The sequence below is a fragment of the Gymnoscopelus braueri genome, assembly GCF_963280865.1.
Source record: "Gymnoscopelus braueri genome assembly, chromosome: 5".
Lineage (NCBI taxonomy): Eukaryota > Metazoa > Chordata > Actinopteri > Myctophiformes > Myctophidae > Gymnoscopelus > Gymnoscopelus braueri.
In genome coordinates, this window is record NC_137606.1 from 20,812,048 (window position 1) to 20,837,844 (window position 25,797).

At 41.7% G+C, this 25,797-nt stretch overlaps 2 protein-coding genes across 6 annotated transcripts in view; one reads left to right on the top strand and one right to left on the bottom strand.

The window, feature by feature from the left end:
* LOC308085604 (SPRY domain-containing SOCS box protein 4-like) overlaps nucleotides 1–25,797 on the top strand; it is a 121,673-nt gene that overhangs the window by 91,287 nt on the left and 4,589 nt on the right. The gene's annotated exons all lie outside the window — the stretch shown is intronic.
* On the bottom strand, nucleotides 4,109–12,502 carry LOC308085601 (uncharacterized protein). Of its 2 annotated transcripts, none has more exons than XM_080428816.1 (10): nucleotides 12,406–12,502; nucleotides 11,384–11,506; nucleotides 11,263–11,289; nucleotides 11,097–11,168; nucleotides 10,826–10,879; nucleotides 10,548–10,616; nucleotides 7,489–7,563; nucleotides 7,303–7,380; nucleotides 5,037–6,531; nucleotides 4,109–4,890 (listed from the first exon to the last, which is right to left on the bottom strand). In XM_080428816.1, exons 2-10 carry the CDS (start codon nucleotides 11,490–11,492, stop codon nucleotides 4,665–4,667), a joined length of 2,205 nt encoding a protein of 734 aa, XP_080284942.1. In that variant the 5' UTR covers nucleotides 11,493–11,506; nucleotides 12,406–12,502; the 3' UTR covers nucleotides 4,109–4,664. The 2 variants fall into 2 exon arrangements, with proteins under 2 accessions (XP_080284942.1, XP_080284941.1); XM_080428815.1 differs by having other exon boundaries at nucleotides 5,037–6,537.

Consider the following 25,797-nt stretch of genomic DNA (forward strand, 5'->3'; position numbering starts at 1 on the left):
AGTAAAACACACCTGACACATTGGCTTACAAACCCAGCTAGTTGCACTGTAATGATTTATGAGCTGCATTTGGAAGAGAACTGGGAGAAGGAGAGATGATTTAATTTTCATCAGTTTGTCTGCATCTTGCGTTCTCTTGTTCGGTCTTCTTCATTAGGGTTGAGCAAAAACTGGAGAAGGGAAGTGTTTTTATATTACAAAATTGTGCTTTTGTACCATTGCTCTATCTGCCTCTGCTTGTGTAATGTATAACTGCTGGATGCAAATACGTTTCAGATAGAATTGTTATGTGCTGTGCCGTGTTGTGTCCCAGGCTTACAAACCAAATAGCTTACAGAGAAAACCTCTTTATTTTATTCAAACTTGGCAAGTTCTGTGCACTAGCTTGCCCCTATCCCCCCACCCTTTTCCTTGTCTGAGGATGTCTATTCTTCCGATGAACTCCTCATTCTCATTCCAGGGATTTCTACCTAATCCCTGTTGAAGTTTAGCATACTCCCTCATCAACAGAACTCTACTTGCAACTTCATGAAAAATATTGAAACGCATTACCCTGTTACCAAATATAGCTTTCACTGAACTCTTATACAGCTATATTTGCCATAGGCCTATGCACACATATTGGGCTTCATTTCGGGGGCGATAAAGGTATGATATTAACTATAAATGACTTGCGAGGTCTGCATGTGTTTTTATGCAGCGTTGCATAGATGAGAAGCGGCAGATGTTGGCATGTAATTTTTTCACAATATATATATATTTTTTTCTCCTCATGTAATTTCTTCACAGCAGAACAATGTTATGTTTGGGGGGTTGCTGCTTATATGTAGAAGTGCTGAGGCAAGGCAGTGTGTTTCCCCAAGGCAGATTTCTGCTGAATCGACCCAAAGTTCAGCAACACAGCCATGGCTAGTACTAGCAGGGAGGTATTGAGGGAATAAGATGAAGAAATCAAGTGTGAGGAGAAGATGTTTTTGGTCCCATCGTTGGGCCTGAAAATACACGGACACATAAGCATAGTGAAATCCTGCATGGGACAGGGCTTACCTGGTCAGAAGAGAAGCTCACTTTTATCTGCGTTGAGGTAGTGGGAAAACATCCACTGTGAGATGCCAGCCAGGCATGCAGCGATGTGCTCTTGCACTGTCAATGTGCTGTCTTCTCAAAAAGTTCACTCAGTGCTTGCACTTGTGTATTTATCAATGTTTTTGCTCAGCTTGAGCCCAGCCCAGCCCGAACCAATTAGCATAAATTGTCAGCGTGAAACCGGGCCTACCCACAGTTCTTTTCGGACCCTGTTGGGCTTGTGATGGGCAATCTGGGAACCCATGCGGTAAAAAAGTGTGGACCCACTCCTTTTTTTTGTGTAGAAACAGGTACTCGGTTTGGTTCCACCCCTTTCTTAGTCCTCCTGGGTGCTTCTGTGTTTATCCCTACTAACAACAACATTTCATGTTCAAGGTAGTGGTGCTGACAGATTCTACTGTTAACAGTTACGATCATCCAATCTAGGCTGGAGTCAGCAGATTAGTGCTGTCAGAACGAAATTCGTGATTCAAAAATAATTTGAATATGAACTAAATTAATAACATGCAAATGCAAAAATTGCGTAGGAATGTAGTTTATATATATATATATATATATATATATATATATATATATATATATATATATATATATATATATATATATATCGTCGCTGTCCGATGAAAAACACTTATCTCCAAAAACATAATTTTTCAGGAGCATGTAAAAACAGTTTTTTTCAGAAACTAACAGGCCAAATGAACCTAAAATACTTTTGTTAGACACATTTAGCACCACGAATAAAAATATAGCTGTACAAAATCATTAGTCAACAGTTTAAGGTTTTCAATGGACTTACAGGGTTTTCTTATGAGATACGTGGAGATACGTGAACCTCTTCTACTTTTATGACCGACTCAGATGACACACGCACGTCAATGATCTGACCGTAGTTTCCCTACGTCGTACATCGGAGTTTCCTCTAATGAATCTAACATGAAAGCCTTACATCTTGTCATGGCGTTGCCATACAGTAAGCACAACATCTTGGGACTTGGAATTTTAACTCTGACAGTCAACAAACAAGCTACAAGTTACAGTGTGACCATGCTGGCCGGTGCCGTCAATCGACTGTTGTAACGTTACCTGTTGTCATGCTGGTTGCCATGCAACGGAAACTCCGATGTGACGAGGTAGTGCAGTCAGTTGTCAGTTTACCTCGCGTCACCAGGCTAACTGTCAATAGATCAGAGCTCATGTCGTTGCCATAAGGACTACATCTTGATTGATTTTATTTTACCAGTGGCAATCAACTAAAACGCTGGAAGTTATAGCATGCCGTCAAGCCGTTGGACTGACGTAATGCGACCTGTTGCAATGGTTGCCATGCAACGAAAACTGTCAGCTGTCTTATCAGCTCATATTGACAAAACGGTGATTCCCTTGGTTCAAAACTTAGGCTACATCCAAAGCTATCCTTCTGAATTTCTAAAGGTGAAATGGATGATTACAAAAAACCTTTTGGCCAAAACAATCTAAATACAAACAGCTGTGTTGTAATGAATTGAATACAACAGATTACAGTGGAAACAAGCCCTAGGGCAGGGGTCTTCAACGTTTTCAGCCCAAGGACCCCCTAGCTGAGAGAGATGAAGCAGGGACCCCCTCTATATTGTACAAAATTGTGTTTTAGATTCAACTTTTTTTGTTTACGTTTACTGTTCTTTTTCCCCTTGACACCTACCTCTTTGCCAAAAATAGCCGATCTACAAGCTCACAACGGCGAGGCATTGTGAGCTTGTAGATCTGCTATTTTTTGGCTAGTTCTCCTCAAAAGGGATGCTAGGGTTCAAGTGGTAAAGGTAAAAAAAAAATCATATCACACAAAGATTTGGCGGACCCCCTGTAGTAAATCTGAGGGGTCCCAGACCCCCTGTTGAAGACCCCTGCCCTAGGGCTTATACCAATAGCATTACCCTTTGACTGTACTGCCTGTGTTATTGAAAATCTTGCAAATAAATAATTAAATCAATTCCTAATAGTGTTTAATAACCAGCACACCCTGCTATACCCAATCTAAATAAGGTGCTTTAGAAACAATAATACTCTATAGGCAGCTTTACATAGTACATGTTGGCAGACAGTGATGACCAAATTAAGGAATACAGTGAGTGAACTTTAGGCTGGAAGGAAAACTATTGCGCCAATAGTAAAATGGTAGTAAATACAATGCCCAGAATTGTTAACCCCCAAATGTTATAATTTATTTGACACTGACTCCAGTTAGTGGTACGTTCATCCAGAAATCCAACAACTCATTTTTACATGAATTAAAACCTTAAACATTAGATCATGAATTAAAACCTTAAACATTAGATCATATTTGAAATAGGCATACATAAATAAGGCAAATACATAAATAAATAACTGAATACAAAGTGCACTGCCCTAAAATGGTCAAACATTTCTATAGTATCAATTCTTAATATCAACACTTTAACATAAAACCCCTCTGTGATCAGGCAGGGAGGAACATGAGAACCCATTGGAACGGTGGTAACGATCCGGCTATGACATCCAGGTGATGTCATAGAGAGAGAAGAGTGTGCGAGTCCAGGTGGTGGTCATCACTCCTGATGGAGGAGGGCAGTGTAGAAGCCGTGGGAATCTTTAGGCAACACACTGCTTGTAATCATATTTGAAATGGGCAAATAAATAAGCAAATAAATATGTAAACTGAATAGACATTGCACTGCCCTAAATGGACAAAATCTTCTACAGTGCAGACGAACAGTAACACGACACACAACATTTTTTAACCACTGTAAAACCATCATGTCAATTTAAGTGTGTGCTGGATTCCAGGTAGTGATGGCATAAGACATCAAGGGAGAGGGACAGAGAGACAGAGATTAATACCAACACTTTTCAACATAAACCCCTCTGTGTCCAGGCAGGGAGGAACCCAGTGAAACGGTGATATCGATCCCACCTTAGAGCAAGAATATCATTAAATCAAGTTTGTGATTCCAAATGGTGATAGGTGATCATAGAGGGAGAGAGAAACCGAGAGAGGGAGAGAAGAGTGTGCGATTCCATGTGGTGGTCATCACTCCTGATGGCGGAGGGCATCATAGAAGCCGTGGAAATCTTTAGGCAACACCGGCTAGAAATCCAACAACTGACTGTTCTGCTAGATTAAACATTAGCCAACACACACTGCTTGTTATCATATTTGAAATGGGCAAATAAATAAGTAAACTGAATAGACATTGCACTGCCCTAAATGGACAAACTCTTCTACAGTACAGATGCACAGTAACACTACACAAATGACATTTTTTAACCACTGTAAAACCATCATGTCAATTTAAGTGTGTGTGCTGGACTCCAGGTAGTGATGGCATAAGACAGAACGAGGGAGAGGGACAGAGAGACACATTGAGATTAATACCAACACTTTTCAACATAAACCCCTCTGTGTCCAGGCAGGGAGGAACCCAGTGGAACGGTGGTAACGATCCCACCTTAGAGCAAGAATGTAATTAAATCAATTTTGTGATTCCAAATGGTGATAGGCGATTATATAGAGAAACCGAGAGCGGGAGAGAAGAGTGTGCGATTCCAGGTGGTGGTCATCACTCCTCATGGCGGAGGGCGTCGTAGAAGCCGTGGAAATCTTTGGGCAACACCAGCTTCATTTCTTGCAGGTGTTTGAACTTCAGCGCCTTAATGGTGTGCCTGGAAGTGTACAGTGGGGCCACTTTGGTGATGTTGCTCTTCTTTCTCAGAGATGGGGACTCGTAGGGCTTCCAGGCGTCCGAGTGGTTGATCTTGTACTCCATACTGCCATCCACGTTGTACCTAGGATGAATAGAAGTCATGAAGAGAGGGACAGTGACAGGGGAGAAAAGTCAAGTTTTAACTGATTACACAGTATTGCATCTTTGAACATAGAATAATGTTTATTGTTATGGTTTCCACAGCTATGTCATTATGTATTCAAATACCTGATTGCTCGGAGGTCATGCACGGTGGGATCCCCAGCGACCTTTCCTGGGCGGATGGATTTGCAGAGGTTCACATGGCTGAAGTTTGTGAAGAAAGTGTGGTCCACATACTTCACATGGTATGGCCTGGGATTGGAGCGAGCTCCCCGGATGGCAGCAACATACTCGGCTGGAACGCAGATGTCTCTGTTCCTCAGTCTTCTCTCGATCACACTATGCACAGAGTCGCACTCCATTTGTGTGTGACCTCTTTCTAGGTACTTCTGTGTCACAGTCTTCTGTGTCTCAGTCGCAAACTTGAGGAGGGCATTGCTCAGGAGCAGGTTTCGATTCTGGTAGCCGCAGCCATCACTCCACAGGATGTACTCTTCATAAGAGGGATGTTCTTTGAGAAAGTGCACAATGCATGATGCAAACTCGTTGGCAGAGATACCAGCTTCACCCTCGTGCCATAAGTAATTTGATGCATCATGTGAAGTCATCTCATAAATGGTGAAGTTATGGACACAGAGCTTGGTCTTGAAATAGAGGGATGAGGCTTGTAGCTTGGGGCAGAGCAGGAGCCCCTGTAGATCCATGCATGTCACCAAGGTCTTCTCGCCTGCCTCTTCTTTGTCCTTCTGCTTCATGGCTCGTGCAGTGTCTTTTTTGATGCAGTGCTCCTTCCATGTGGCAGCATCAATGTTCCCAGCCTTGAACGCACAGCATTTATCGCACTGGTCTTTCTTTGGGTGAAAAAGGGACAGATTTAAGTCCTTAAACGTTCTGGTGAACACTTGCCTTGACAGAGCCTGAATGCCATCTTCTGCACTGGAACGAGTGTACTCTGCATGGAGGTGATTGATGGACTTGAACACAGGCTCCAGGTACATCTTAGAGGATGAGGACCTGCAGTAGTGCGAGGGAACTTTTGGAAGGTCGAGAAGAAAGGTCTTCAAGAAGTCCACCTCCTCTCTTCTTACAGTCACCCTCTTCTTCTTATCTTCCTCTGAAGGGCTTTTCCCTCTTCTTCCTATCCACTTCAAAAAAGACCATTGCTTCAAGCCTAGGGTTGACAGGAACATGCGTTGGCACACTCTGAGTCTTCTACCATCTACGACAAGGTGACAGAAAATGGATGCTGACCTCCTGGATTTCTCTGCTCCTGTCCGCCGTCGCTTTACACTGCTCACCTCTACCAACGATCTAACATAAATCTTCCTCTCACGCCAGTCTAATTTCTCCCAGAAGTACTTGAAGATCTCTTCTCGCTTAGACTCTTCTGCTTCTCTGCAGTGCAGTTTAGTGGACTTGTGGCAGGCTGCAGACTGGCATGACACACCCATTTTTCTTTCCTCCTTTAACACAGACTCTCGATTCTTCCTCCCGAGATATGACTTGCCACTCATTCTCCGCCTCTTCTGGATGTTGTTCTTCCAGGTCTCTGGATTTCTCCTCTTCCTCGGCCTACCCAGACCAGCATCACCACGAGAGGAGTCCTCTTCCACCTCAACTCCTAAATCTGGTTACAAAAAAAAAAGAGAAAATAATTATTGTCATTCGGACTCTTAGTGTGTGTGTGAGTCTCTCTCTCCCTCCCTCCCTGTATGTATGTGTGTAATCTCTCAAGAACAGATTCTGCTCTGCGTTGGAATCTGTCGTGAAGGCTCGTCATAACATGTACGCACTGGGCTACAAGTGGGCGTGCCTTCAGATCAGGAAGCAGGCCGCGCTTTACCCAATCAAATGTAGTGGGCGGGATTCACGTGTCTGTCGATCTTTCCCCCTCGAAACAAACCCAAACTAATTTAACAATAGCGTCCGCGGAGCAGACAAAACCACGGAAAGATATTCACATTTTAACTTACTCTTTCATCATAGAAACAAATGGGCTTATAACCAAAACGATCCATGTTCTCTGGGAGAAGTGGTGTTAGTGTTCCGTGTAGAAATATTGTTAGTGGGAATGAAAACATAGTGGCACCACCGGAAGTGAAAGGCTGAAGGCAGACCAAAACCCCGGTTTCCTTGCGCACGGGTGCTACGTCGTCAAAGCAAGTTAGATAGTACAAACAGCAGAGGGCGCTGTTTTTCATTCTCATTTGGGTTCCCAGATTGGTATGTGTGTGCTTGTGTCTAGAGCCCCCTCGCGTGCACACCTGTGACTGTATGTGTACGTGTGTATGGATGTGTAGTTGAACGAAAAGTTAAATAGCAAACACGCAGCATGCACGATACTACATTACGCACGTGTGCATCAATGTGTCCATATTAATAATTATAATACCTTCATTTCCAGATTCAGATTCACCAGGAGAATCACTGTTATGGTCACGTTCAGGTGTCCAGGTTCGATCACGTGGATCTGGGAAAGAAAGAGGAACACAAACTGAAGGCAATGTTGACATAATTGAGTGTCGCTAGGATTTTGCATCCTTTGCTCTCGCTGACTTAAGCCTAGTTTTCCACAAACCTTCATCCTCCCCACTTGAGTCATCCTCAACTCCTTCTTCACCCTCCACATTTGAGTCATGTTCAACTCCTTCTCCTCCTGAAGAACAGAAAATAATTATGAAAATCTCTCACATTGTCGTGTGAGGGTCTCTCTCTCTCGTCATGCATGTTTCTGTCAGAGAGAGACTGAATTCCAACTAGCAAACATGCAGCATTCACCACATCATCTGTGTGAATCACTGTTATTTGCCATTTTAATTACTTGCCGATATGAGAAGCACCTACAGCTGAATTAGTTTTGCATGAAAGGTTCTATACAGCGATTAATAACTAGAAAGTACTGTTCCTGAAGAAACAGTGTGGGATCGCTAAGAATGTTGCTGGTATTGATAGTGTTAGTAGTGTTATAGGTTTGAAGGGTTTGAAAGGTTTGAAAGGTTTGAAAGGTTTGAAAGGTTCTAAAAGTTCTAAAGGTTGGAAAGGTTCTAAAGGTTTGAATGGTTTGAATGGTTCTAAAGGTTTGAAATGTTCTAAAGGTTTGAAAGGTTCTAAAGGTTTGAAAGGTTGTAAAGGTTCTAAAGGTTTGAAAGGTTCTAAAGGTTTGAAAGGTTTGAAAGGTGTGAAAGGTGTGAAAGGTGTGAAAGGTGTGAAAGGTGTGAAAGGTGTTAAAGTATTAGTGTTAAAAGTTTTGATAGTGTTGGCAGTGTTGAATAGTGTAAAATGTAGTTTTTAGGGTAAAACAGTGAAACAGTTATCTAATAGGCGGTTGCTAGGGTCTAATAGGCGGTTGCTAGGGTCTAATAGGTGGTTGCTAGGGTCTAATATGCAGTTTATATGGTCTAATATGCGGTTGCTAGGGTGAAACTGGTGGTTGCTAGGGTAAAACGGTGGTTGCTAGGGTCTAATACACGGTTGCTAGGGCATAATACACGGTTGCTAGGGCATAATAGGTGGTTGCTAGGCTCTAATATGGTGTTGTTAGGGTATAATAAGCAGTTGCTAGGCTCCACTGTGCCTAAATGGCATTTCTCCATTGAAATGAATGGGAGTTTTTTAGCAGTAAAAAGTGAAATATCTCTAAAAGTACAACTTATTTCAAAAATTCTAATGGTAGCCAATATGTCCTAAGTAGGCTGAACGTTATAGAGTTGGAACAGAGTTTCTAGCTAAAAGTATGAATTTCTCCATTGAAATGAATGGGAGTTTTTTAGAAGTAAAAAGTGAAATATCTCTAAAAGTACAAATGATTAAAAAAATTCTAATTGTAGCCAATATGTCCTAAGTAGGCTGAACGTTATAGAGTTGGAACGGAGTTTCTAGCTAAAAGTATGAATTTCTCCATTGAAATGAATGGGAGTTTTTTAGAAGTAAAAAGTGAAATATCTCTAAAAGTACAAATTATTTCAAAAATTCTAATGGTAGCCAATATGTCCTAAGTAGGCTGAACGTTATAGAGTTGGAACAGAGTTTCTAGCTAAAAGTATGAATTTCTCCATTGAAATGAATGGGAGTTTTTTAGAAGTAAAAAGTGAAATATCTCTAAAAGTACAAATGATTAAAAAAAATTCTAATGGTAGCCAATATGTCCTAAGTAGGCTGAACGTTATAGAGTTGGAACGGAGTTTCTAGCTAAAAGTATGAATTTCTCCATTGAAATGAATGGGAGTTTTTTAGAAGTAAAAAGTGAAATATCTCTAAAAGTACAAATGATTTCAAAAATTCTAATGGTAGCCAATATGTCCTAAGTAGGCTGAACGTTATAGAGTTGGAACGGAGTTTCTAGCTAAAAGTATGAATTTCTCCATTGAAATGAATGGGAGTTTTTTAGAAGTAAATAGTGAAATATCTCTAAAAGTACAAATGATTTCAAAAATTCAAATGGTAGCCGATATGTCCTAAGTAGGCCGAACGTTGTAGAGTTGGAATGGAGTTTGTAGCTAAAAGTATGAAGGACTAGTTAGCCGTCAAAAAACGGTGGGAAGATATAATAATAAATAGTGGCAATAACATTAGTGTGATCGCTTTAGCGATCCCACAATAATAATACCTTCATATCCGGATTCAGCAGCATCAGGAGAATCACCATTTTTGTCACTATTAGGTGTCCAGGTTAGGTCCAGTGCATCTGGGAAAGAAAGACAAACAAACTGAATGCAACGTTGACATATCTGTTAATTCAGTGTTGCTAGATTTTGCACCCTTTGCTCTGGCTGACCTAAGCCTAGTTTTCCAGGCATTTCTTAGTTTTCCACAAACCTTCTTCCTCCCCACTTGAGTGGTCATCCTCAACTCCTTCACCCTCCACATTTAAGTCATGCTCAACTCCTTCTCCTGCAGAAAAAAATATGAAATGTTGACAGTGTGAGGGTCTCTCTCTTGTCATGCATGTTTCTGTCTGGGAGGGAGAATTTCAACTAGAAAACATGCAGCATTCACCACATCACCTGTGTGCATCACTGTTTGTGTTATTTTGTGCCGTTTCAACAACTTGCTGATATGAGAAGCAACTACAGCTGCATTTCTTTAGCATGAAAGGCTCTATACAGCGATTAATAAGAATACCTTCAAAGTTGGATTCAGCAGCACCAGGAGGATCACCATTTTGGTGACTTTTACGTTTCCAGGTTAGATCCAGTGCATCTGGGAAAGAAAGACAAACACAAACTGAATGCAACGTTGACACACCTGTTAATTCAGTGTCGCAAGATTTTGCACCCTTTCCTCTGGCTGACCTAAGCCTAGTTTTCCAGGCATTTGTTATTTTTCCACAAACCTTCTTCCTCCCCATTTGAGTGGTCATCCTCAACATCAACTCCTTCTCCTGCAGAAAAAAAACAAAATATGACCATATCACACTGTCAGTGTGAGGGTCTCTCTCTCGTCATGCGTGTTTCTGTCCGTGAGTGTGAGAGACTGAATGTCAAATAGCAAATATGCAGCAGTCACAATATTGCAAAGCATCACATGTGCATCACTGTTTGTTATTTAGTGCCGTTTATAATTACTTGCTCCATTCTGAGAAGCACCTGCAGCAGCATTTTTGTATGAAAGGCTCTATACAGCTATTAATAATAATACCTCTGAATTCAGCAGCACCAGGAGAATTATCCAGCTCTAATGTAAGTGTCCATGATGAATCAAGCGCATCTGGTAAAACAAAATAAACACAATGTACAGTCAATGCAATGTTGAAGATGACATTGCCAAGAGTTTGCATCTTTTGCTCTTAATCCTTGTTTAACCACAAACATTACTTCTCCTCTACCAGTGGATCTGTGTGTGTGTGTGTGTGTGTGTGTGTGTGTGTGTGTGTGTGTGTGTGTGTGTGTGTGTGTGTGTGTGTCTCTCTCTCAAACCTTCCATCTCCTCAATTGATGAGTCCTTCACTGATCCTCCAACTGATTCTTCTCCTGATGAAAAACAAGACAAATAAATAAGTGGTTGTTCTCACATGAATAAAATACTTTGACATTATTGTGAAGATACTACAGCAGATACAGATTGACAATTTCTGTTAGGGTTAATAACACATTTTTCAACTAGTACAGCAGGTGCAACAATACAAAAACACACATGATGTGGGTCTCAGTCTATGTACATTGTAATGCACAAAAACACACTAACTACCTTCATTTCCAGATGTAATCACATCAGCTGACCCAGCACCGTCATAATATATTTGGTCACATTCAAGTGAATCTTGGAAAGATACAGATTAAAATATTAGTACACAGAAGACATCAGCTAATTGTTGTTATTCATGATTAAAAAAATACTTTGATTCATCACATACCAGAACAGCCTGAATCAACCTGGTCATCTTGGAGAAAAAATATGGAAAAAACAGTTTAATATTACACTGAACATGTCAATAAACTGTAGCTGACTTGTTTCTATTTTTAAATTCCACAAACCTTCCTCACTGCTTTCACTGCTCTCTATCACAGCCTCTGCTTCATCATGTCTGCCTCTGACACACTTCACGTTAACCAGAGCACACAGCTCCTCCATTGAATACATCATTCTGAAAAGTAATACTGAAAAGGAGAATACAGCGTTATGGGGGGGGGGGGGGGGGGGCACTAATGGTACGTTGTTGTGCTGGCAGCTTAATGTATGTAATAAAAATGGTAGCCTGATCAAGACTTAGTCTTAGCGACCCCCCCCCCCCCCTTCCAGTTTGACCTGGAATTTCACCAGTAAAGTCTGTATTTCTCAAAACATGTACAAATGCAAAATATAAAGTACTTACCCGCTTGCCCCAAATGTTAACTAGGTGTCTGGCGTGTTTGTACAATGTATTAGTCCATATCTTTCAATAAAGTAGTGTTTTAATCCCATCTGTGGCCGAACGCCATTTTTCCTCCTCGTTTACATTAAGTGTAATTCCGGTTTTCACCAGATGCGCCCCGTCACTACCACCCAACCTCCGACAGAATTCGGCAACAGACGGGATTAAAACACTTATTTATTGAAAAATATGGACTAATACATTGCACAAATACCTAGTTAACATTTGGGGCAAGCGGGTAAGCACCTTAATATTTGATATGTGTACATGTTTGGAGAAATATGGTCTTTAATGGTGAAATTTCAGGGCAAAAAAATGGGGGTGGTCGCTAAGACTCTCGTAGATACGAAAGTAAAAGTCAGACTCGATCAAATACATCTACCATAGTCTTGATTTAAGGCTATAACAATTGCAAATGATTTGATATGTAACGCTAGTTGAGGTTGACGGAGAAGAACCATGTTTGATCGATGCAAAGTCAGTATCCGACGCTGTTAAGGAAACTTTCAGAGATCTGCTTTGAACAATGATTTAACTTAGAAGTGCCTAAGTAACATTTCACACGACGGCAAGGACAATCGTGAACATGATCGTTAGTATAACCTAACATACAGTTGTCAAACAAGACGTTTGGTGATACCTTACCGTGTAATAATGTCAATCTTCTCTTCTCACATCAATAAAGTCCATAGCCCATAGTGCAGAAATGTTTGTTGCTGGGAAAACTTGACTATTCTCCCGCGGTTCACAATACGTGCGGTGTGATGGACAGGTCGAACATCCAATGGTGATCTGTTTGGGAGCGTATCTCTACACCCCTTTGACGCGGTTGGATACGCGGTGTGACGGACAGGTCCCACTTCCAATGGTGATTATTGTTTCAGCGTATCTCCACACCCCTTAGATACGCGGCGTGATGGACATGTCGAGCATCCAATGGTGATGCGTGTTAAATAGATTATTAAAAAAAACACCTTTTCATTGGTCATTTACACGTCAGCTTAGACCAGTAGAGAGAGGGGAGAGGCTATATTCCATCTATAGTAAAAAGTGAAAATCATAAAAAATGGACTTAAGTGTTTTTCATCGGACAGCGACGATATATATATATATATATATATATATATATATATAATTATTATTAATGCTTTCATCACGTCACACATGATCAACAATAAAGTTTGAGTGCATGCACTGCACACAGCAAGTTAATATGAACGTCGTCGCTCCCACACGCTCGTGTGTGTCTGAGACTGACAGACCACGTTGGTCAGCGCAGCCGCAGCAGGCAAGACTCCTACCTTTCCCCACCATAAGCTTCACTTGAAAGTTAAGTTTAAGAAACTTTCATTATGACAACAGCTAAAGTTTGTATGTAACATTGTCCTGTCGCTACTCGCTACAACGTGGACCTGTGGCTTTCCGTGCTTGCGATGGTGCGGTCGTTCTCGTAAGGAAACGTACAGGCTGCGGAAGCAACAGAACGGTGGATGGATCTTGCTATGATAGTGTACAGTAAACATCCATCAAAAAGTAGCTACTACACACCCACGCAAGTGAGAAAGTGTAAAGCACAGCCGCTTACAAAGCGACGCAAACCAGGTTCTGCACACACAAGCTTAAAGCCAGTGAAAATGAAGAGGTATTTCTACTAGCCAAACATCCAAAATCACACTATTAAACCAGTGGAGTTTATTCAACGTAAGAGGACCAACTGCAGGGCCAACGTCGAAGGCCACTGGCCACCAGATTACACAACGTTACGCATTTTCTCTCGGACGCGTGCCTAATATTAGGCTACAACTCTCCTCTTATAAAAAAACCTGAGAATTTACCTAAATTAAAGCCACTAGACCATACCCGTCGGGGGATATGAGCACCCAAAGTGCGTCATGGTCCGCGTGTTTCACGGATGGTCCGCTTGTTTCACAGATGTGGCAACACGGCGCTTTTTGCACACACATGATTTGGCGACCCGGGAGCCAGCGAACACAAAAACGCTAATAAACAGCTGACATTCGGGGAAAGTGAAAAACGGGCTTCGCTGTTCCGTGCACATGGTAATGGTCAATGGCTGTGTGCAAATGCAGATCAATTGCTCCAGCCACTGAGGAGAACCGGGCAGAAGAGATTTTGGGGACAAAAAAACAGACAGAGCTTTGTAGAATTATTGGATGATAACCCTTTACTAATATAGTTGGTTTCACTATTTTGTTTAGCCTGTTTGTAGCATTATAGCATTTGTATGTGTGCACGACAAGTGGGTGTTTATTATTGTATAACCATAGAATTATTTTATATAATTATATATTCTATGATATTATATTATATACTAAAATATTCAAATATATTTGAATATTAGAAATAATAAAGCATTGATATTCGAATGGGATTATAGAGGAAAACTGACAGCACTACAACACAGCAGATACTAAACCATACTAAGAAACTCCATTATGTTTACCAGATAGCTGAAAAGTAGGTTGTAGCACAGACTACAAGGGAGCCAGTCGGCAAGGATTTCATCTTGAAGTTTGTTCGCTTTGACCACTAAGCAAGATGCAATGACCGGACCAGGTAGACTTTGATTTTGATTGTATTAAGGATGCCCATTAGCTGATGCCATAGCAACCGGCTAGTCTTCCTGGGGTCCACATAAAAACCTGCACAGTTGCAGATAAACAAATACAGTTGCAAATACAAAATTAACTCAAATAAATAAGACTAATAAAACATTTTGACAAAGGATTTAGGTTAAAATATTGCTTGAGAATAAAGCAGCATATCATATAAGCAGCGTGTATATACAGTATATGTATATATATTATGTATGTGTCTTCTGTACGCTTTGCGAGAGAGATGCTAATTGCATATGGTATTTATACCTGATTTTCTGTTTCTGTGCCCTGCATTGATCTATAAAAAGCCCACAGTGACAGTGGCTGCCGCTTTGTTTACTCATAGGAAGCTGCTTAAACACGCACCGTTTTCCACTCACTTCCCCACCTTTCTACAGTAGCACACCGTGTCTCTGCTTTGGCACAGTGAAAATAGCAAAAACAGCAGCTCTACAAGCTCAAGCTATGAGCTTATATTTTCGCCGAATGTTCACCTAATTTTGCCTAATGTTCACCCATTATGATATGACGGACATCCAAGCCACTTAGACCTTAGAAGATCGCCTTGACTCGTATCGAAATATAGTTTCACTTCTTGTATTTCTTATGTTAGTTTGCAACTCTCATATCCAAGGAAAGGCAGAGATCAGGACAGGGACGCGGGAAGTGGGGTGCTGAGGGTGCTGCAGCACCCCTGGTGGTGGGGAAGAGAAAGAAAAAAAATGATTTTATTTTATTTTATTTTTTATTTTTTTTAATTAAACAAATATATATCATTTTAAAAGTCTATATACACACTTATATATTAAAACAATGATGTATTTAACTTTGGGGAATAAAATATTTGTTGAAAAAGGTGAAAAAAGGTGAAAAATGTGAAAGAAATCGCGGGACACATGTGAAAAAAAATCGCGCACGTGCGCTTCGCGCGCGTGCGGAGTCCCCCGCCAAGCCCAGCCCCCCCCTGGCATAAATGACTTCCAGCGTCCCTGGATCAGGACGTTGTGTACAGTAGTTAGAATTAATGAATGGCAAAAGTCCAAGTCTTTATTTTCATGACAAAAAAAATAGATATTCCCCCTGAGCTTCTCTGTTTCTCCCTACCGCCGGAGTCTGTTACATATCATCATTTCTGCTGGTAGTGAATAATATATCACTTGATCATGTTGTTGTTTAAAGAGAGAGAAATATATGTACATGTTGGCAAGGGTATAAACTTTTTTAAACAAATAGCAGAAATCTTTCAAGATTTTGCTGTCACCATTGGCAGCAATTTTCCCGAAACTATTTAAAATATATACTTTATCTATTGCAAGTCTGTGTCACTGAGTCTGTACCAAGTCAAGGCTTTCCTTAGTTTTGGGTCATTCACAGTGCTCAGGTATTCTGCCAATGTATTTTCTCTATTTAGGGCAAAATTTTGCTTTGGGTTTGGGTTGTCTCTTTCCAGTATGTCAGGTAGTATTCTTTTTGTTTTCTTATAGTCTGGTTTAGTCACATGGGTTTTCCGTCTGGTAGTTGTGCTTGTTGTCCCTGAACCAGTCCCTGAACCAGGTGACTTAAGGGGGCATCCCTGTAGGTTTTCTCTACGGTTGAGGGCAGGCTCGGCGCTAGCCTTCAACGGTGAGGGGGTGGCGGGTCGGTGCGTAAGTAAGCGTGTGCGCGATTACATTTTATTTAATTTTTTACCGCACAGTCAATTATGTGACATCAATACACTCATCTGTTATACACAAGGCAGCCAGTTTAACAGTCATTCACTGGTTGTGCTGCATTTGTGTTGCAGATTACATGCATGAAGCTGATGGGTAAAGAAACATAGGTTAGAATTCTCTCCCTTCCTCTTCCTCCTCCTCTCTCATCCTACAAATCATCTCTACCCTTTTGTTTTGGTATCTGTTGTAAGCATCTTTATAGGGTTAAATGAGGCTTGAAAAGTGCACAAATTGTTTGATGTTTTCTTTTTCTGTTCCCGTGTCTCGTTAAACTAATGAAGCTTGGAGGAAGCAGGCAGACAACTCCGTAATGTTAATGTTCTAACGTTCCTAGAGTCACAAGCAAGACATCACTTCTACTGCCCTTTCTCCCCCCTCCCCTTCGTTATCTCCCCAAGGTCTCATCACACAGCATTCTGTGTGATTCTTTGTGATATTCGCAGTTTGACTAATAATGACATGTTTCCCAGTATGCACAGTTCGTGGAATCAATTGAGCCTGGATGCTGTGGATGTTCCAAGACATTTATGCAACAATGCACAGGGGATATCCCTGTATGATATATCCATATGCCACGTTGCAGTAATGATGCATAATCTCCATCTAACACTGAAGAATGGATGCATCAGTATGCATGCTTGAAGATGGTCACAAAATCGTGGGATAAAAATTTAGAGAGAGAGAGAAAAAAAAGGCACTGGTCCCCGTTTACACAAGTCGGCATTCTACACTTCTTGAAGCTACTTTGGAAAGGTTCTAATTCTTTTAGCCACTCACCACGTTTTTTGCTCTTTTGTTACTTTCTTGCTCTATAATCTTTTCACATTATTTTCTCTTCTCCCCGCTCTCGCCCTTCTACCAGATGCTTTTATTCTCTCTCTTACTCCCTGGTAGGTGTGAGGAGATAAGTAACCCTATGAATCTCCCCCCTCGCTGCGTCTCTGCATTGTCCCTTAACACTTTGCGTTAATGCAGCTCTCTTGTCCTTCCTCACTCTCTCTATCACTCGACACTTTAACTCTTGAGGCATGCCATACCTCCTATTGATTTTTATGTACCGTTGTCTTTGGTAAAGCCTGTGAATACAAAACAATAGGTACAGCCTAATCCCCAGGTCTCCTTTGTTCGCTAGCTCTTTTTAGCCATGCTATCTTTCTGTCCATATCATAACAAGACTTTGAGAAACTATAGTGGCCCCAGAAAGCCAAACTCGTTTACATCTAAACAAGGCCAACAAGAGAGGATGCATAGCCCCTTTTTTGTATTATTCTTTTTACTTTAATCAGCGGCTCATTGTGGTTTGTCTCACATCCTTTCTTTCTACTGTCTTGCTGCAACCATAGCAACCCCCCCTACACACACACACACACACACACACACACACACACACACACACACACACACACACACACACACACACACACACACACACACACACACACACACACCCTTTGCCCAATTTATTTGGACCAAACATAAATTCTGCAAATCCCCTTCACTGTATACAGACCTATTTGTGGAAGGTAGTTTCCGTGGAAACAGTTTAGCTGGCTTAGTGTTCTGTTGTGTCTGTGAAGACAGTGTTGAGTGTTTGCTGGGCAGCATGCTCGCTAGTTTGTTGTCTGGGGCCTTGCCAGAGGAACTGAATGTCCTATTTGTCCCTGTCTACAGCTGTGATGACTAAAGACAGATGCTCCAACTTTTAGTTGTCAGTCATTATATTGACTTGAACTTTTTATTATTTTTCTTAATCACACAGGTGAGGTGGATTCACAAATAGATGCCTGCTTTTCGGTTCTGTGTTTGTGTACAGTATGTGCCTGCGGTGTATGCGCGTGTGTACTTGTACGGCTTGGGTATTAGTGCAGTGTAGTGTGAGATTGGTCCTCAATATAAACTGGCCTGAGGAGAACGCCCCCCTCCCCCCCCGCCCCAAGTGGAGGACAGAGAACCTCCTCAGGGAACAGTGGCCAGCCAAATAGAGCAGACTGTGTGTTCCTGTCTGCCCCCCACTGTCCCAGTGTGCCAGGTAATGGTGAGTCAGATATTATCCCCCTCCCCGCTACACACACACACACACATACACACACACACACACACACACACACACACACACACACACACACACACACACACACACACACACACACACACACACACACACACACACACACACCCCTTTGAGTTGGTTCGCTGAGCAATTGCATTCCACCACAAGTGGACGATTCAATTTGGACACTAGAATTTCCAATTATAGAGAGAGTGATGGCTTGCCCTTCTCCCCTATACTCCCTCCTTTTTGTCACATTATTTTTGCACTCATTCTGTCCATTTCCAAATATATTCCCCCCACAACCTTCTCTGTGCGCTCCCTGATACACACTGGGACCACGATGCGGGACTGCTTTTTGGAGACACGCTGGCACTTATCTTAACTAGGTCACACGCAGTGCCGATATACACTTGTATCCTAATCTATTAGGTAAGAAAAGTTTGAGTTCTTGCTTCAGTCGCCTTCCACTCTCTTCTCGGAGGGTGGGGCTGAGAAGAGACCGGTACTGAGTTGAAACGGAGAAGGGGCAGGATGAGAAATGGGACCTTTTGCGGCCCACATTTCCAAGCTAGACATAAGTGGGTCTTGTTTATATTGCACGTGCTCACACACGCACACTTTTATTGGCCCACATGCCTCTTATGGTGTGTGTGTGAAGTGGACTGTGTGTGCGTCAGAGATCGGCCTGTCACCTGTCCCACCTCAGTGAGAGCAGACTCACCGACGCTCTGCTGTCCCAAATTCACCTCCATTCCTTCATTCACTCCTCATTTATTAGAGTGTGTGTGTGTGTGTGTGTGTGTGTGTGTGTGTGTGTGCGTGTGCGTGTGCGTGTCACTCCATCTGTCTGTCCGGGTTTGCCAACTTAGCGTCTTCCTGTTCGGGGCTTCTTGAAGACCATGCAGCAGCTCATCATCCTTAACCAGATCATGGCGGTGGTAGACCACACTCTGTCTGGCCTTTAAGTGTGCAATAAACCTGTCACAAGCTGTCCTCTGACCATCACAGCAGGCAGAGTGCTGGAGAACAGGGCGAGAAGGGAAGGTAAAAGTGATAGATGGACAGCTCCATCACTGGGCAGAGGCATAGAAAATTACTGTTGCTTCCTACTCTGAAGCACCTCCAGCTCATTGACAAGGATTCATTATGAATCTGGCTTGTTCGGTATATTGAAGTGAAAAAAGTCAATCAAGGTCTTTCCATTGTGGGGAACATGCAAGGCTGCACTGAATTTATGACCTGTTGGCATTTTCATAATCCTGGAGCACTGAAGGACACACTTTGGATTTGGATATTTGACGCTGACTGAAAAACTTTTTTAGTAGTTGTATTTATTACCTTTATTTATACTGGTAATATAATTAGGGCCGTCCTAGTGTAGCGGTTGGAGCACGCGTCTTTTGTGCGGATGGTCGTAGATTCAATCCCTACCTGGGGTCGACGTCAGCAAGGGCCCTTCTGACATGTTCACATGGCCTTGCTAAGAAATGCTTACATTTATTTGTGCATACCATTTAACAATGGTTAAGTGTACACGTATTGGCATAGCATTAGCCAAGTGCATGTTGTGTCAATCCATGGCATTTCATTACACTGCATTTGTGAAAACAATAAGCAAGCAGCTATAGTGGAATTGTTTTACATTCTTAACTTGAAACGGCTGTTTACTATTCTCCACCTTAACACAGGATTCAGACACAAAGGCCTGTCTCTTTTGTTTGTGATGCCCCTGCACAGTGAGTTATCTCCCCCTCCTTCACTTTCTCCTCATCTTTCTTCAGTTGGAATATTTGTTGGAATATATATTTATATTTACAGTATAAATAAACAGATTCCCTAGAGAAGGGTCCCAAAAATATTGTATTTGTCTGTCTCTGCCTGCACCCATTCTCCATAAACACGCACATGCGCACACGCACGCGCACGCACACATGCGCACATACATGCACATACACACAGTTACAAGTCATGGCTGGAAATAGGTATTAACCGACAAGTCACAAGAAGCATAAAGTTGATTAAACCATAGCAGAGAGTGCTGTCATGACTTAATTATTCCAGTGCCTGTAGTACATATGCTGAGTATTGTTAGTAGTTGTAATGACTAATTAATGACACTTGTTTCACAATATCACACACATAGTGTTTATATTATCTTGCCTCGCTCAGTCACGCAATCGCACATCTTTTCACTCCTTAAAGGACAACTTAGTTTTTTTACAACCAAGGTTTATGTTTTAGCTTGTAATTAAAGTAAATTAAAGATGAGTGTTTAAATTTTTTTTTTACTGCTTTCTATAGTTTTAGCAATTTTCGCGATCTTTTTTTACAGTGGGCATTCAGTGGGCATTTTACAGGGCATTCGGGCAGGTGGCTAATTATGTATTTTTATGTATTTTTTACACAATAAAAAAAGTCTTTGATGGCCAAATGTGAGTTATTGGGGGCTAGAAGAGCTACTGTAAATAATAATAAAGAAATCGCCGGGTTATTGTGTAAAAAATACATATTTAGCCACCTGCCCGAATGCCCCCGCCCACTGTAAAAAAAGATCGAGAAAATTGCTAAAACCATAGAAAGCAGTAAATGAACAAAAAATAACACTCATCTTTTATTTACTTTAATTACAAGCTAAAACATAAACCTTGGTTGTAAAAAAACAAAGTTGTCCTTTAACTGTCTGTTTGTTCCTCTCTCACAAAACATACACGCGCACGCACGCGCACACACACACACACACACACACACACACACACACACACACACACACACACACACACACACACACACACACACACACATGCACGCTCTGTAAGCCACACACCATTTTGTAGTATTGTACTATCAGGTCCTAATTGGGTCAGTTGAGTGACAGCTGATGCACTGTCTGCTCAGACTCTCACCACCGTTTGACAGGACCACTTATCGCCCACATCAACCCCAACCATGGAGAGCCAGCTAGAGTCAGCTGGGATTGGCCATTTCTCAACAAGCAGCTAACATCCTCATAACCTCTCGTGGAGAAGCTCACTCACTAAATACTCCTCTGTTATTATGCTACAGTATAGACAGAGGGTCTCACGTCAGTTGAAAAGATAAGTACTTTACCAGCCAATTGAGAACTGACATACTGATTATTATTTTCATTTACTGCCCAATTAACCACTTTCATCCGGGTATCCCTCTTTTAGGTGAATGTTATATAAGTAAAAAGGTTCAAAGATTAAAACAAATGGCAGAACTACTGTACAAACGCGTCACAAAGTGACGCGACTCCAATGTGGATCTCAGACTTTATCTGGCCAGCCTGTGACGTCAGTCTTCTATGACGTATGACTCAACAATTTCGGCAAGGTTGATCAGAGCCCCATTGACTTTCCATATACAATTATTATAGTTAAAAAAAACTAAAGTATAAAACATATGTGATTATCTCTGGACACACAGACACAATGGACCCTTCGCTAAACCCCACCCCTAAAGCGATTGCCCAATGCCAGCTTAGCAACCGTTGTCAGCCTGGCATAGGTCTGGCAAGCTTTCGTCACCTGCCATAGCTGGCAATGTTATTTCGCTCGCACACACACATTCATTTGCAACATAGCAAGAATACCACGATAACGCAATGGTGACTATATGAACCAGCAACAGATTCCACAAACCCAAAACCATTGGAGGCTGCTTTTCCCAAGTTGAAATCTGCACTTAAACTGCAAGGCTGCATGGCTGTGTTGTTGAACACATACAAGCTTAACGTCAGGAAAGTTACACGACTATCTCGCCCAGGTGGTGTCTATAATACTAATCACCATAATCGTAACAAAATTTAGAATCACAGCGCTGCCTGTTTCGGAATCCGCACGTGAAAGTATATTCGTTCATTTGTTCGTCTATTTATTAACTGCTACTGTAGTCTGAAATGAATGAAAACTCCTGTACAGTCATGGATCAACTTCAACCTGGTGTTTGCACTTTGTCTATTTACGGTCCATACATCTATATAAACGTTCAAATTTCAAATATAAAGTGCTTACCTTATGGCCACAAATGTTACAATTATGCACGGGACTCTCAAAAGTACCCGTATATTCTGTATTAATCAATAAAAAGCATTTAATCCGATTGGTGGCCATTTTCTCATGGAGTTATAATGTATCAGAGTGCAATACACTTACCAACCGATAGGGTCACGCAGTTGAAAGCATATGGAGAAAATGGCCACCGATCAGATTAAAATGCTTTTTATTGAACTATACGGATGATACGGTTACTTTTGAGAGCCCGTACATAAATGTAACATCCGTGGCCATGGGATAAGCACTTTATATTTGAAATATGAACGTTTCTGTAGATGTACGGGCCGTAAATGGAGAAAGTGCAAACACCAGGTTGAAGTTCATCCATGATGGTCGAGACAGACGACCGTCGTGCATCCATGGCTATTACTCCCTCTAACATTTCCCGTGTTTTTAGCTTGTTGAAATAATGTCATGCACATTTTTCCAGTCCATAGCCTACTGCAGGCCTTGTTGACTAGATTTAGAAGAGATTTTGAAGCTCTTGCTGCTGAAATGATCGATTATTTTTAAGGAGAAAAGCCGTCATTTAACATGCAAGTCAATGGGTGAGAAGCAGAGTGTGCCAGGCCTGGGTGTGACTAACTCGCACCACCAGTCACATAGTGGGGTGGGTGGGGCTTAGCGAAGGGTCCATTGTTATAGACAGAAAAATAAGCAACAGCGGAGAGCGACATTTGTACGGTGTGGCTCTGTAAGAGGCGACACGTCTCGAAATAATCGTTGGACCGATCAGTGCCAAGGTTTTTGTGCACACTGCCAGTAGGTCAAGGAAGTACCTCCATACAGTTACTTCCTCATTATGTTTTATATTTTGTGACGTATTTAACTTTTATTTTATAATGGAAATGTGTGGTGGTCGGATCTGGCCAAACCCGTGACCATATATGGAGTCATATGTCATCAATACATCATAGATGACATGACATGAAGTCTGAGATCCACATGGGAACCATGCCGTCATTAGACCCTGTCTTGTTCACTTAACACACACACCCGCACACACACACACACACACACACACACACACACACACACACACACACACACACACACACACACACACACACAAGCAGAGAATGCGTGACATCACTCGAAGAGAGGTGTGAGGAGCTGGTTGTCATGGTAACCACTCCTTCCTTATTGGAGGCTGTGCAGTTGGAGGTGAGTCTGATTGATGGGAGCTGTTAGGCCAATGCAAGATGCATCCATCTCTGGGCTTCTCCGTGCCTCACAGGCCCTATGTAAACCACCCAGCCTCACTCACTCAAGGCCCTCTGTTCATGAGGGAGACTGAGAGGGTGAGCTCACAGGGTCAGGGGAAAAAACTCTTGAGGGATGGTTGTTTTTGTGGTTAAAAATTTAATGCGCATCTCAGTCTGTTTTTCCCCCTCCTCCTTTTTCTTTTGTGTGCAGGGAAAGGATGATAAGGTGTTTATTTAATGGGATGTGATATTCTTGCAAAGTGTGTGTCTAGCTGTTCTGGGGAATTCTCATTTATAAAACCCTTCTTCCTTAGTCACAGTCTAATTTGGAAACACGTTTTATCTGTTTGCTTCCTAAATGAGTCCATGATTTTGATTATCACTACGTATTATAGCAGTTTTACAGTCAAATGACTTGTGAAAGTAACTTTTGTGATTTTGTTCTCCAGTGTCTCTGAGACGATTTCTTCTGCTACACATAATTATCTGCTATATGCTGCCATTTAAATGTCTTTCTTACCATAAGGATGGTATTCAGGGAGACTTTGCTGCAGATCTGGCGCTAAGCTCCAAAATATGTCCCAAATGGTAATTTATTTTGTGGAAGTTGTCATGACCTGGCTGGTGAGCCATGACAACAAAAGAAAGGAAGTGACATGGTTTTTAAACACTGATGCCGTTCTTTGTACGACAAATGGCAATAATAGCCGATCTGCAAGCTCACATTAGACCCGCAATTTTTTATATTCTTAACATTTTTGGCCATTTTTGCCTATATTGACATGCCCAAAATGGAGGATCCAGGGTTAAAGTGGTTAAACTGAAAAGGTATAGGCCTACAGGTTTATTCCTTTATTACTTACAATACAAAAACACATACTGAATCTATACAATCAGTATTAACAGGGTTGGGTGATGAATGCAATAGTAGCTAGTAACACGGCCAAAGCCAGCCAAGCGGGAACATGGTCCGAGAAGAACACTGACTGCGACAGGGCCTTAAATACACCTCTGGGACTGGCCAGGTACTCCCATGTGCACAGATGAACTCAGTCTAGCAGCCAGGGACCTGCTAGACAACACAGTTAAACAAGCAGAAACACACACAGCAGACTCTGCTAAAGCAGGAGGACCGTCACAAACTTGAAACCATAATTGGTAGTGTTAATCCATAGATTTCTCTAGCACTGGCAGATTTTGCACCGTTGATTTTTGAGCGGTGTAACCGCTCCTATAAGTGGGTTTAGGACCCATCCGTTGCGAAAGTTTTTCTTTCCGTCGTGAAAATTTGTCTTTCGCTGTGACGCCATGCTGTGGAAAACACGCCCATAGGCTAAGCTCTGCAGGACGTGCTGTGATTGGCTAGCGAGACACATGATGAAATTAATTATAATGTAAAAAATGTAAGCACGTCACTTCGCAGGACGTGCTGTGATTGGCTACCGAGATGCATGATGAAATTAATAACTCATAAATAGCACCGCTCACTTCACACTGGGTGTGATTTTTATAAGGTATATTCATTTGCAAATCCTTCATTGATCAGATTTGAATTAGGATGTTGACATTTAAGGAGCTGAAGCCATGTAAGCACCAAGCAATGTTTGTATTTTCAGTTTTTAGTTTTTTAGTTCCTTTTGGACCCCTGTCTGTCGCTTCTAATGAGTTTTGGATGTTTATGTGGTGTGATAAGTACACACATTGGTTTCAGTCGTCCCTTGGTACTAACGTGCATCTTACTTGGTACAGTATAGTTACAAGGGAAGCACTTAATGCTTATTTTGCTCTTGATTAATACAACATTCCTAACCGATCAACACGCAGGCACAGACACACTGTATTAAATCAGTCAATCGTGTCAAGTCCACCTTACCTGTGATTGCGCTGTAACGTTAAAATCTTTTTTCTGCCATGTCACGCCTCAAATGAAAAGAAATGACAACTAAATGAAGTTAACGATCGCAATACAAAAATTAAGGTGTCACGATTCTTCTTCGGGTCAGTGTAAAAAGACGCCCATAAACTGAAAAGACGACAGCTCAGCTCTACTCAATTTTTTATTGCCCTACTGATTTTGGTGACCCCATGGGCTTTCCTCTAGCACCACTTAACTTATATTACCGTATTTTCCGCACTATAAGGCGCACCGTCAGTGCGCCTTATTGTGCGGATGCGCCTTATAATCCGATGCGCCTTATATATGTATCAATATTGGTTCCCTTGGTTTCCGCACTATAAGCCGCACCGTCAGTGCGCCTTAAAGTGCGGATGCGCCTTATAATGCGGTGCGCCCTATATATGAAAATAATACATTTATTGAAGGTGCGCCTTATACTCAGATGCGCCTTATAGTGCGGAAAATACGGTACA